This window comes from Triticum dicoccoides, chromosome 3A (genome assembly GCF_002162155.2).
Source record: "Triticum dicoccoides isolate Atlit2015 ecotype Zavitan chromosome 3A, WEW_v2.0, whole genome shotgun sequence".
Taxonomy (NCBI): Eukaryota; Viridiplantae; Streptophyta; class Magnoliopsida; order Poales; family Poaceae; genus Triticum; species Triticum dicoccoides.
In genome coordinates this window covers 696465331-696478309 of record NC_041384.1, presented here as the reverse complement: position 1 = coordinate 696478309, position 12979 = coordinate 696465331, and the positions used below count along the sequence as shown (strand labels likewise).

Below are 12979 nucleotides of genomic sequence, written 5' to 3'. Positions count from 1 at the left end.
TCTTTTCCTCTCATGCTTGCATTAGAACTGCTACTGCTTTATGTATGATCCTACTCTAATGCATAGCCTGTTTTTGTTACCTGCTTTCATACTTACCTGCTTATCCTAAACTGATTAGTATAGGTTGGTTAGTGATTCATCAGTGATCCCCCACCTTGTCCTAGTTGCCCCGCTTTATGTACGATGACTTGATCAACGTGATCGACGTCCAGGCCCCGACACCGCACATCACCCCCCTAGTTGTACGACTCTGCAGAGTTACCATAGAGTGCCGAGGGTGGAACCTCTTACATCACTCCTGATGAGATCTCCGTAGTGTAGCTTTACGGTGGATCCTCTTACGTTCACCTTGATGACAACATCGAGTGGAATTCACCGGGGGTGATTCTTCGGGTTTTCACCTTGGTGTTAGACACACAGTTACTATGGTTACTATGACTTTACACTGAACCATGTTACTAAAGACGGGTCGACCTTGAGGGGTACTCGCGCGAGCTTAATAGCGAGTGATGTGGAGTCGGGTTGACCTGGAAGGTGCCCGCGAGATACTTACGAGGCGTGGCCGGGCATTCTTAGCCCTTGTCACAAGTACTCGAGACGGGGCGACGGGGTGTCATCGATCGTGAGTCTGTGCTCGTTACCGCGCGTTCCTAATCCACTACGATTTGGATATTTGATCCGAGGGGCCTCTGGCCTGATAGCACTAACCATCACGTGGGCATAGTATGGGCGTTCTGCGTCGTATACATCAGCCGAAACTTAATAGACGTCAGTGAATGAGCGACGCGCGCCGGGTTGGACTGGTAAGCACCTACCTTGTTGAAGGAGGTAGCTAGGTCTGCTCACCGGCCGCGTACGCAACGTGCAGGAGTTCCCGGGGAGATGGCCCATGACCCCTGGGGGCATAGGTTTAGTCCGGCGTACTGGCCTCTCTATTAAGCCTAGGTCGGGGTTGCGGCGTATTGTTTGGCCGAGGCCGGGCATGACCCAGGAAAGTGTGTCCGGCCGGAGTTAATCGAGCGTGGTGGGTAAGTTGGTGCACCGCTGTAGGAAAGAAAACATCTATCGATAGCCTGTCCTACGGTAACGGACACTTGGAGTTGTATCTCGATCGACACAACTAGAACTGGATACTTGAGATGAGACATGGAGATGAGACTTGGATATGAGATGAGAAATGGATAGTATGGCTCTGGGATTGCTTTCTCGCAGGGAATCGAGAAAAAGGTCTCTGGCCGAGGTTGATAACACTACTGCTACTTTACTTTATGTTACCCTACTCCCTCATGTTGCTGCAAGGTGGTGGTTTCCAGAAGATGCTAGTCTTCGATAGGCTCGGTTGCCCCCTTCCCTTCTGGCATTCTGCAGTTTAGTCCACGGATACCACCCTTTTCCTTTGATACAGATGCATACTTAGATTAGATCTGATGTAAGTCTTGTGAGTACTTTGGATGAGTACTCACGGTTGCTTTGCTACTTCTTTTCCCCCCATACCTGATTGTTGCGACCAGATGACGGATCCCAGGAGCCAGACGATGCCACTGATGACTACTACTACCCGCAGGATGTCTACTACTACGTGAAGACCGCTGACGACTTGGAGTAGTTAGGAGGCTCCCAGGCAGGAGGTCTTGCCTTTTCGATCGTTGTTGCTTTTGTGCTAGCCTTCTTAAGGCAATCTTGTCTAACTTATGCCTGTACTCAGATATTGTTGCTTCCGCTGACTCTTGTGTTTTCAAGCTTATGTATTCGAGCCCTTGAGGCCCCTAGCTTGTAATATAAAGCTTGTATTATTTTAATTTGTGTCTAGAGTTGTGTTGTGATATCTTCCCGTGAGTTCTTGATCTTGATCGTACACATTTGCGTGTATGATTAGTGTACGATTGAATCGAGGCCGTCACAAGTTGGTATCAGAGTCGACTGCCTGTAGGTAGCCCCCCTTCCAACTCCTTGGCCGAAGTTGAGTCTAGTCAATGAAAAACTTTTACTAACTTGGTTGTGTGGCTTACGGGCCCACGTCGCCATTGGGTGGTATTAGGATCATTTACTCCTCGTCTATACTCTGGGACTCTGATCTCTCATCTATTCGGGTTAAACATTTTACTAACTCGAACATTAGGATCTCGTGATCACATCCGCTTGAAGAGCCCCTTATTTCAGATGATTGCCTGCTGCATCAGAAGATTCCAAAGATACTCTACGATATTCTCTCGAGACTTTGTGCATGTTGCCTTTGCATTTCCCTACCACCGAAATATCCTTATGAATAACTACACACACTTGCCAATCTTACATTCTATCCCATTGATCTTGTTATTACAAGATGCCCTGAACTACTCTCCCTTTTCCAATGGCACGACCTAATTAGTAAACTGGCCGGCCCGATGGCCCGTTTAGCACGCTGGGCTACACATTTTCAGCCTGTTGGGCTGGTTTTTAGGCCTATTGGGCTATATTTTAGGTATATATATATATATATATATATATATATATATATATATATATATAAATCTAGAAAATATATAAAAAATTAAATGGGCCATGCCGTGTCGGCCCGTGTGCCCAGGCTCCAGGCCCAGGCACGGCCCAAGGCGTGCCGCGTGTCGGGCACGACCCGTTTAGCCCGCGCCGTGCCTGGCCCATGGCGGGCCGTGCCGCGCGTGTGAGCGAGCTGGCCTGTTTGGCCCGGCCCGTTTGGCCAGCTATACTCCGGGCCAAATTGAGCATGAACCAGTGCGTAACGGACATACCTCGCCCAAAGGAAAGCCGCGCCGCCCCCTTCTTCTCCCCAGGTGACTGAAGTCGCGTCGCGCCACCCCTCCCCTCCTGGATGAAGCGAAGCGGCGCCGCATGACCCTTTCTTCTCCCTGCCGGCCGAAGCAAAGCCGCGGCGCCCACTTCCTCCGATGTGTGCCGCTCAAAAGCGCCCGAAGCAACTGGATCCGCAAGCTACAAGCCCGCGCACCAAGCTCCGGGGCGGATCCATGGCGATGGCATCGGCCGCGACTACCAGACACAAATAGGCGTCCCCGCCGGCTGAAGCTAGGTGGAATGGATGCGGCGCGGGGGCGGCGGAGCTTTAAGGCGGCGCGGGGCAGCCGGGGGCAGCAACAAGCGGCGAGGATTTGCGGCGACGGCGGCGGGGTATGGAGGCAGGAACTGAAACGACCAGGAGTGGGTTCGCGCCAGGAGAAAGGGGAGCCAACAAACTTGGGCGAAATCTCGTAGATTTGGAGGAAATGGGCTCCTAGATGCGGGATCCCACAAATTTTTTTCGGGAAGGCCGGATTTGCCAGATCTGTCCGGGACGGGGATACGGGATGGATCCCGCAAACCGGGGGTTATTATACCAAATGACCTGGTTTGCGAGATCGACTAGATATGCTCTTAGTAGGTAGTCTAAAGTGGACAAAATCACCACCTAATAATAAATGCGCTATTGCTTTTAGTGGTACGTCGCGAAAATTATTCCCAAAGTTGCAAAATATTACCCACTATCGCCACCTATAAGTGATAAAAAAATGTTTCACAAAGGGGAATTCCTTTGGGCTGGCCCATGCAGTAGGGACCTCCTATACTGCGCTCTGCACGTTGAGAGATGCAGTGCGCCCGTTTGGGCCGGCCTGTTTTTAAAAAATTTCTTTTTGCTTTTTGCTTTTATTTTTATACTTCAAAAAGTTTTCAAATTTTTTAAAAATATTTTTATGAAATAAAATGGTTAATAAATCATAAATTATTTGTGAATTCAAAAAATGTTTGCAATTTGGTAACAAAATGTTTGCTTATTAAAAATCTGTTCGTCATTTTGAAAATAAATGTTCAAGAAATCAAAAAAAATTCAAGAATTTTCTAAAAATTTTGTGTATTAAAAAATATTAATGAAATTGAACCAAATTTCACCAATTCAAAAGATGTTCATGAATGGAAAACTATCCTAAAAATTCAAAAATTGTTCGCGACTTACAAAATAGTTTATTCGTTCATAAATTTTTCATTGATTCTAAAGATGATCATGCATTTTAAAAAAATGTTTGCTAAATCAAAAACATGTTCGTGTATTTAAAAAATGGTTCCACCAATTTCCAAAAAAAATCATCGATTCTAGAAATATTCTTGATTCAAGAAAATGTTTTAAAAAATATTCGCAATTTTAGGAAAATGTTGGTAACTAGTATAAAATGTTAATGAATTCAATAAATGTTCTTGATTTTGGAAAATGTTTGGAAATGTTTAAAAGTGTTCATGAATTTAAAAAATTCTTCACGATTCCAAATATGTCACGTGTTTAAAAAATGTTAATGATTTCAAAAATTATCCATGATTTGACAAAATTGAGAGTGATAGTGTATCTCGGTGATGGAGCCAAGTGCGGTGATGACCATTGAACACTATGATTGTTTTTTTCTTCCGTTGCAGCGTACGGCCCTTTTGATAGTAAGCGCCAAAACACGTAAATTTGTTTGGTCAAACAGATTAGGGCGCGTCTACTAGACGGCCGGCTGCCCAGTAGAGTGATCTAGCGGCCGGTCAAATAAGATAAGTACATGTCCCTTTCACATTTAGAAAAAGTAAACAAAGGAAACGACCACCCGTCGTAAAGTATCCCATGAAAACTCTTGCATGCCGATGCATTAATGTTTCTCACGTTCATCTTTTGTGTATTAATTTTTAGTTTTCAAAATTATAAAAGACATAACTTCTAAACCGCGTGTCGAAATTGAGATCCGTTTTCACCGTTGAAACCCTCGCGACGTGTTCTTCAAAAGTAGACCCCGCATGAAATGTTTCGACGAATTAGTCTTTCTACCAATTAAATATCAATATGTGTGCAACTAGACTACATGCTGCGCCAACTGAGCATATGTGTGTGCCAATAATCTTTCTGCCTACTAAACATCAATGTGTGTGCAATTAGACTATATTTCTGCGTCAACTGAGCATATGTGTGTGCCAATAGTCCTGCCAACTAAACATCAATGTGTGTGCAACTAGACTATATTGCCGCGCCAACCGAGCATATATGTGTGTAACTAGTCCTGCCAACTAAACATCAATGTGTGTGCAACTAGACTATATTGCCGCACCAACTGAGCATATATGTGCGTAACTAGTCATGTCAACTAAATATCAAATGTGTGTGCAACTAGATTATTGCCGCGTCAATTGCGCATATGTGTGTGCAATTAGTGTCCTGCCAACTAAATATCAATATGTGTGCAACTAGACTAAATTACAAGTCAACTGAACATATACGTGTGCAACTAGTCCTTCTGGCAGCTAAACATCAATGTGTGTGCAACTAGACTACATTATAAGCCAGCTGAACATCAATGTGTGCAACTAGACTACATTATAAGCCTACTAAATATCAATGTGTGTGCAACTAGACTAAATTACAAGCCAACTGATTTTAAAAAAAGTTGCACCACTGTAGTACTAAAATTGCACAATGCAGTACTTTAGTTGCACCATATAGCAACAAAATTAGTATCAAAAATTTCATCGAAATATATCCATACATGTTCTAGTTTTAAAGATCTCGTCGCGATGAATCCATCGGTGAAAAGTGAACTGAATTCTGACGTGTGGTTTAAAAGATATGGCTTTAAAAGAATTTGAAATGCCGAAATAAAAATGCGTGAATTTGTTTTATCTAACTGATGAGAGTAGTGTGAACACATTTAATGCCAGCACCCACATGCGCTACGAGATAAAAAAAATACACATGCATGTGTGTGGCAGACGCGATCGCTCGGGAACACCAAATAGCGCGCGGCCACTTTTTAGATTTTGAAACAGATTAATAACTAACTTATAATATTCTTCCTGTAAAAAAATTATAATAATATCTCTTTTGAGGAAAACTTATACTCCCTCCGTTCACTTTTATAAGTCGTTTCAGACAAGCAAAATTAAGCTGTTTTGCACAATGTCTTAAACGTCTACAAAGCCTTATAAAAGTGAACAGAGAGGGAGTAGTAATCTTGTTAGCACACCGAAACGTACTACTACTTGAGACGGAATCATAGTTTTCTTTGGAGCGAAGCAAAGTCCCAGACAACAAAGCCACCCAACCCGATCACTCATCCACGTGTCTGGACGGACGGCCGAGATTCTCCTCGCGGTGGAGCAGGTGGATTCCAGGCAGGGCTCGACGCGCACACGGCACAGCCCAGCCCCTCCCCCACCATCGTCTCCACCTCCTCCTTGCTCTGGCCGTCTCCAGTTAGATTAGATCGAACCCCCACGCGGCCACGCGCCAGTCGCGTCCTCCACTCGATTAACCACATGTCGATGCTGGAAGCCTTCTTCGGCAAGGGCGGCGCCGCCGCCGGCGGCGGCTTCCGCGCCGCCAAGTGGTACGCTTTCTTCCTTCTCTGGGAGCCTAGTTCTTGGTCTCTGCTCTGATTTCGATCCGATTGGATTATTTTCCTGATCTGATTGGCGGGGGGTGATAAAACGCAGCAAGACGCTGCTCAAGCTGTCCATCCCGCGGATAAAGCTGCTGCGGAACCGCCGGGAGCTGCAGCTGCGCCAGATGCGCCGGGACATCGCCAAGCTCCTCGAGGCCGGCCAGGAAGCCACCGCCAGAATCAGGGTACGCTTACTGTGGGCTTGCTTATGGGGCGGCAGAGTGGGATTAGGTTCTTGGACTTTGGGGGTGGGGACTGATGATTAATTGCTTCTTCTCCGTGGTCGCAGGTGGAGCACATCATCCGGGAGGAGAACATGATGGCGGCGCAGGAGATCCTGGAGCTCTTCTGCGAGCTCGTCGCCGTTCGCCTGCCCATCATTGAGGCCCAAAAGTTTGTCACCTGTCCTGTCCTCTTCTTATTCAGTAACCATATGTGCTAAGCGTTTGTTGATTACTCTGTGTCAGATCTTTATTTTCCTGTATGTATAGTGAGACGATGTACTGTAGTCATTGGGTCTCCATCTGTCTAGACTAGAAGGAATTCCCTGGGTGGAGGCACCCACTAAATTATCCTTCATATGTCCTTAATCAATTTGCTGTTGCAAGTGTATCCTCTCAAATGTGGTTGTTCTACGGTTTTCATAGGCTGGAAGCTAAATTGGTTGTCCCAACCTGTTAAATTTCTTTCCTGCTTCAGGGAATGCCCTATATAGATCTCAAAGAGGCAATATCCAGCATCTCTTTTGCTGCTCCTAGGTGTTCAGATTTGCCTGAACTGATGCAAGTCCAAATGATGTTTGTGACTAAATAATGACTTTTTTGTTCTTGGCATACTGAACTTATAGCTCTCTCTAGTCCCAGAGTTCGCCCAAGTCTGTTGTTAGTGGCTTAGTGCTCAGTTGCTTTTGCAGTTGAATGATGGATGTGGCATGTGATGAATGTCATTGCTATTCAATTTAAAACCTGACTTTCTTCCCAAAAAAAAGTGCATGTGCCCATTTGTTTGAAAATGTAATGAAATGCATAATTTTAGTTTGTCTCTGTACCAGATTATGTCAGATCTTTGTTTTTATGTAAATAGCGAGACTGATGCATATCCGGTGGCCCGTAAGCATCAGAGTGTTGCCTCCTTTTGACCTTCTCCAAACCGAAGGAAAGACCTGGTTTTATATGCATACTGCTGTTTGTGCAGTGTAGTTCTTTGGGTCTCCATCTGTCTAGACTGAATTCCCTGGGTGGAGGCACACAAATAAATTATCCTTCTTATATCCTTAATCAATTTGTTGGTGAAGTGTATCCTCTCAAATGTGGTGATTATACAGTTTTCACAGGCTTGCAGCTAAATTGGTTGTCCTAACCTGTTAAATTTCCTTTCCTGCTTCAGGGAATGCCCTATAGATCTCAAAGAGGCAATATCCAGCATCTGTTTTGCTGCTCCTAGGTGTTCAGATTTGCCTGAACTGATGCAAGTCCAAATGATGTTTGCGACTAAATATGGGAAAGAATTTGCTGCTGCAGCTGCAGAGCTTATGCCGGATTCTGGGGTCAACCGGCAGGTCATATGCCAACTTCCATGATAAAATGTACAATCTATTTATGTTACTTAACCATTAGAATGATGCTGATACGATTCGAATCAATACCTATGCAGATAATTGAACTACTTTCAATCCGTCCTCCTCCAGTAGATATAAAGATGAAACTGCTGAAGGAGATTGCTGAGGAGCATGAGATCGACTGGGATCCATCAGCAACAGAGACGGAATATCTTAAACCCCATGAAGATCTATTGGTTAGTGTTTACATACAAGAAACTGTGGTTGCTTCGTTATTTTGAATCTCACCTTGTGACATGTTCCCTTTCACTAGAATGGACCAACCTACTTCAGTGGTTCAACGCTGCCACTTCCAAAGGAGAAACACGTGGAACCAGTAGCTGCAAGTGCCACTGACGAACCTGGTGAAGATTATGAATCTGATGGCGGCTTTGACTCACTGGATTTGCCTGAAGTCCCAAAAGCAGCAATTCGTCCAGCTTCTGGTACTCAATCAACCCCAGATATTGGTCCACATGTGCAAAGCTCACAGTCGTCTGCTCATGATTTCTCAAACCCACCTGACTTGGAAGAGAATCCAACAGCTGATGCTGCTTTCTATAATTATCTGAAAAGTTCAGAACCCCCAGTTTCTCCACAATTTGCTCAGCCAAGGATGCCAGCTTTACCAGATGAAAAGAAGCAATTTGTTCCTTTTGTCTCTCCCCCACCATTTGCTTCTGCTTCTTCTTCTATGGAGAGAAGTGACTCGATTCCCTTAAATTCTCCTCCAGTGAAGCCAACAGAGCAAGAATTCTTCACAAGGCCAGTTGATGAAGTGACTGCTCCCCAAACACCCAAAGATTTGAACATGTTCTCGAATCGTCCAGAACAGGTGCATTCGATCTCCCCTATAGAGAGCGGGGAAAATATTGATATGGATGGTGTGGTTTCAGCTGCCCAAACAGCTGCTGATTCAGCAGAGCGAGCTGCATCAGCAGCACGTGCTGCTGCAAACCTTGCGAAACTGTGCATTGCCGATCTAAAGAAGAACACTAGGGTTTATGAGAGCCACAGTGATGATAGCCAAAAGGAAAGTCATCATCAAACTGAGGTGACGCAGAAACTGGTATTTGATCATCAGGACTCTTTTTCCAATGACTTTGAGGGTTATGCGCCATCTCATGTGCCTCAGAGATCAACATCGTTGGAGGACGATCCATTCAACTACCCCAACCTCTTCTCATCGAAGCCTTGAGTTCAGTTATCTGCAAATTAGTCGTTGAGCCTGGTTTGAAGTCATTGGGGCCACATTGTTTGTGAAGCCTTGTTTGGTCCCCCAAGTGTTTGGGTATTTCTTGGAGAATTCTGTGTATGCTGAGTTGATACAGAAAAAGAAGGGTGCAGCGGTTTTACCAGCATTGCCTTTGTTTATAATGTGTGAATTGTAAATGCGTGGATGTTGTATGACATTTGAAACTTGAAACCTGTAGAGGAAAGAACAATCTGAACTCATCTAGTTAGATGTTCTTTAGATAAATATATTTTCCACTTCTAATGATTATCATGATCTGAGTCTGGTGTAACTTTATCTGGTAACTATTTCTTTCATTTTATTGCAATTTTAGTCATACTCGTGCTTTACTAGTGTTTTTCGAGGAAAATACAGATGATGATCAAGTTTGTTTTCCTGCAATATCTCACTCACCTTGGGATGATTGATTGGAAGGGAACTGAAAATGGTTCAGATGTTCTAATATCTCACCTTGGCTGGATCATCCGGTTAGGAACAGTTATAATAATAAACAGGGTTTCTTGTTAGAGCATCTCCAACAGCCGCGCTATATAAGCGCCGCGCTGAAATATTAGTGTTTTTTATGTGCGCGCTACCGCTCCGGGCGCTCCAGCGCGCGGCATATCTAGTTCAGTGCGCGGGCCGAAACGCCATCGCGCGCCGCTTATTTGCCACGCCCGCTCCCGCGCGCTGGACTCTCAAACGCTTCCTCCGTCTCCCTCTAGTCACCGCCGCCCGTTGCGCGCGGCAGTCCTCCGACGAACAGCGCCCGGCCGCTCACTGCCGCTTGGCGCCCGCAAGGTGTTCGACAAAACGCCCGCAAGGTATGTATTGCTCAAACTTCACAGTTTTTACATGAATTTGGTGCATGTTGATTATAGTTTTTATAGCCTAGTTTATATTGAACATTGTAGATGAGTTCGTCATATGATTTTTCCGAAGAAGAATTTGATATGGAAGAGGAGGAGGATCTTGCAATGATCCTAGCTATGCACATCAATAAAAAACCGAAGCACGGTGGTTCGGTTTTGGGTCGGCAAAAAATTTGGAGGGATAGGATCGATGCCCACAACAGATTGATGAGGCACTATTTTGTGAAGAATCCCACATACCCGGAGTCGTACTTTCGTCGCCGGTTTAGGATGAGCACCGAGTTGTTCAGGCGCATTGCAGAGAAACTAGCGAGCCATGACCGGTTTTTTCAGCAAAGGAGGAATGCCGCCGGAGAGCTCGGGCATAGCACCTTTCAGAAGGTGACAACTGCTTTGCGTATGTTGACATACTGTATCCCGGCTGATCTAGTTGATGATCACTTGTCCATGGGTGAGAGCCAAGCCATCATGTGTGTCAAGCGCTTTGCAGTCGGAATTGTGCAAGTGTTAGACGAGGAGTATTTGAGATCTTCCAATGCTGAAGACGCTGCAAGGCTATTGGAGATGAACAAAACTCGCGGCTTCTCAGGTATGCTTGGCTCAATAGATTGCATGCACTGGAGTTGGAAGAATTGTTCAAATGCATGGCATGGGCAATTCCACGGCCAAAAAAAGGATTACACTATAATCCTTGAAGCGGTGGCCGATCAAGAGACTTGGATTTGGCATGCTTTTTTTTGGAATGCATGGATCTTTGAATGACATCAACGTTGTCAACCGGTCACCACTGATGAATAAGATTGCAAATGGTGAACTGCCACCAGTGCAGTTTGTAGCAAATGGTCGTACATACAACTATGGCTACTATCTTGCGGATGGCATCTACCCAAAGTGGCAAACATTTGTGAAGCTGTTGAAAAAACCGGAAGGTAAGAAAAATCTTGATTTCCACAATGCTTAGACGGTGGCCAGAAAAGATGTGGAGAGAGCTTTTGGGATTTTGCTAGCCCAATTTGCTATTGTGAGAGGACCGGCTAGATTTTGGGATCAAAAGATACTTTCGTAAATCATGTACGCTTGTGTGATCATGCACAACATGATCATCGAGAATGAGCGTGGTCAAGATGTAGACTACTCTCAGTATGAGCTCTTGGGACATACCGTGTGAGTACGGCGGAGGGCTAAAAGGGTGACCCGTTTTGTTGCCTCCTATCAATGCCATTCAACATCCCTGAAAGTGCGTTATATCGACTAGAGGAGGGGTGAATAGGCGATTTTTATGAAAGTCTTCAAAACGTGGAAGTTTCGAAGACAAACGATAGAAATAAATCTATTACCATGCAGCGGAAGGTAGACTACACTAGGCAAGCCATAGTCAAGTATTCAATGAAGTGAAAGCACAATGACTAATAGCAGCTAGGTAGTAAGGATCAGGTAGGAAGATATTATGAAGCCAATCAGATCAAGCAGTCACTCAGTGAAGACAAAGGATAATGCAATCATACAACGACTTCACAAGGACCAACAGTAAGTAAAGGGAAGGGAAGGATGAAACCAGTGACTCGTTGAAGACAATGATTTGTTGGACCAGTTCCAGTTGCTGTGACAACTGTACGTCTGGTTAGGGCGGCTAGGTATTTAAACCTGAGAACACACAGTCCTGGACACCCAGTTCTGAACACGCAGCTCAGGACACCCAGTCCTCACCGTATTCCCCTTGAGCTAAGGTCACACAGACCTCGCCCAATCACTCTGGTAAGTCTTCAAGGTAGACTCCCAAGCCTTCACAGACTTCGTTCACCGGCGATCCACAATGGCTCTTGGATGCTCAGAACGCGACGCCTAACCGACTGGAGGATTCACAGTCCTCAAGTGTAATAAGTCTTCAGATCACACAAATAAGAAGACTTAAGTGATGCCTAACACTCTTTGGCTCTGGGTGGTTAGGGCTTTATCCTCGCAAGGAATTCTCTCTTAAAGGCTTCGAGGTGGGTTGCTCTCAAACGACAAAAGCCGTACTCTAACTCTGAGCAGCCAACCGTTTATGGTTGTAGGGGGTGGGCTATTTATACCCACTAGGAAACCCGACCTGATTTGTTCGAAATGACCCTGGGTCACTAAGGAAGTGACACGTGTTCCAACGGTCAGATTTCAAACACACACGGCAACTTTACTTGGGCTACAAGAAAAGCTGACTTGTCCGACTCTGGACAAGATTTGCTTTCATAGTCTTCACTCGAAGACATAGGTTTTGGTTAAGCATCACTTCAGTCATTCTGACTGGTTCTCTTGGACCCCACTTAACAGTACGGTGGTTCCTATGACTCAATAAAGAAGAAAAAGAGCTACGAAAGATCTGAGTCTTCGAGCTCCATAGGCTTCATGCGATGTCTTCTCTTGTGATAGTCTTCAATGTGAATATCTTCACATACCACCTTTGACATCAATGTCTTCATACATTTTTAGGTGTCATCTCTGGTAGGAAAACCGAATCAATGAGGGACTTCTACCTGTGTTATCCTGCAATTCTCACAAACACATTAGTCCCTCAACTAGGTTTGTCGTCAATACTCCAAAACCAACTAGGGGTGGCACTAGATGCACTTACAATCTCCCCCTTTTTGGTGATTGATGACAAACTAGTTGAAGTTTTCAACGGGGAATATAATATGTGAAATTGTAAAGGATAAGGAATTGTCTTCATAAGTTGCAATGGCTCCCCGTGAAGATGTGCATATGAGTAATTTGCTTTTGGAATGCAAATGCACATGGCAGGTTGTACTTGTGGAGATCCTCTTCAACTTATGATGACAATCCATTTATGCATGTGAAGGTATGTGAAGATAATGACATGCATAATGGA

At 44.9% G+C, this 12979-nt stretch overlaps 1 protein-coding gene across 1 annotated transcript; it reads left to right on the top strand.

Annotated features, from left to right (window-relative positions):
* Positions 1-6168: 6168 nt before the first annotated feature.
* On the top strand, positions 6169-9522 carry LOC119270286 (IST1 homolog). The gene is made up of 6 exons (XM_037552284.1): positions 6169-6359; positions 6466-6598; positions 6703-6806; positions 7800-7971; positions 8067-8207; positions 8285-9522. Exons 1-6 carry the CDS (start codon positions 6289-6291, stop codon positions 9206-9208), a joined length of 1545 nt encoding a protein of 514 aa, XP_037408181.1. The 5' UTR covers positions 6169-6288; the 3' UTR covers positions 9209-9522.
* Positions 9523-12979: the final 3457 nt, after the last annotated feature.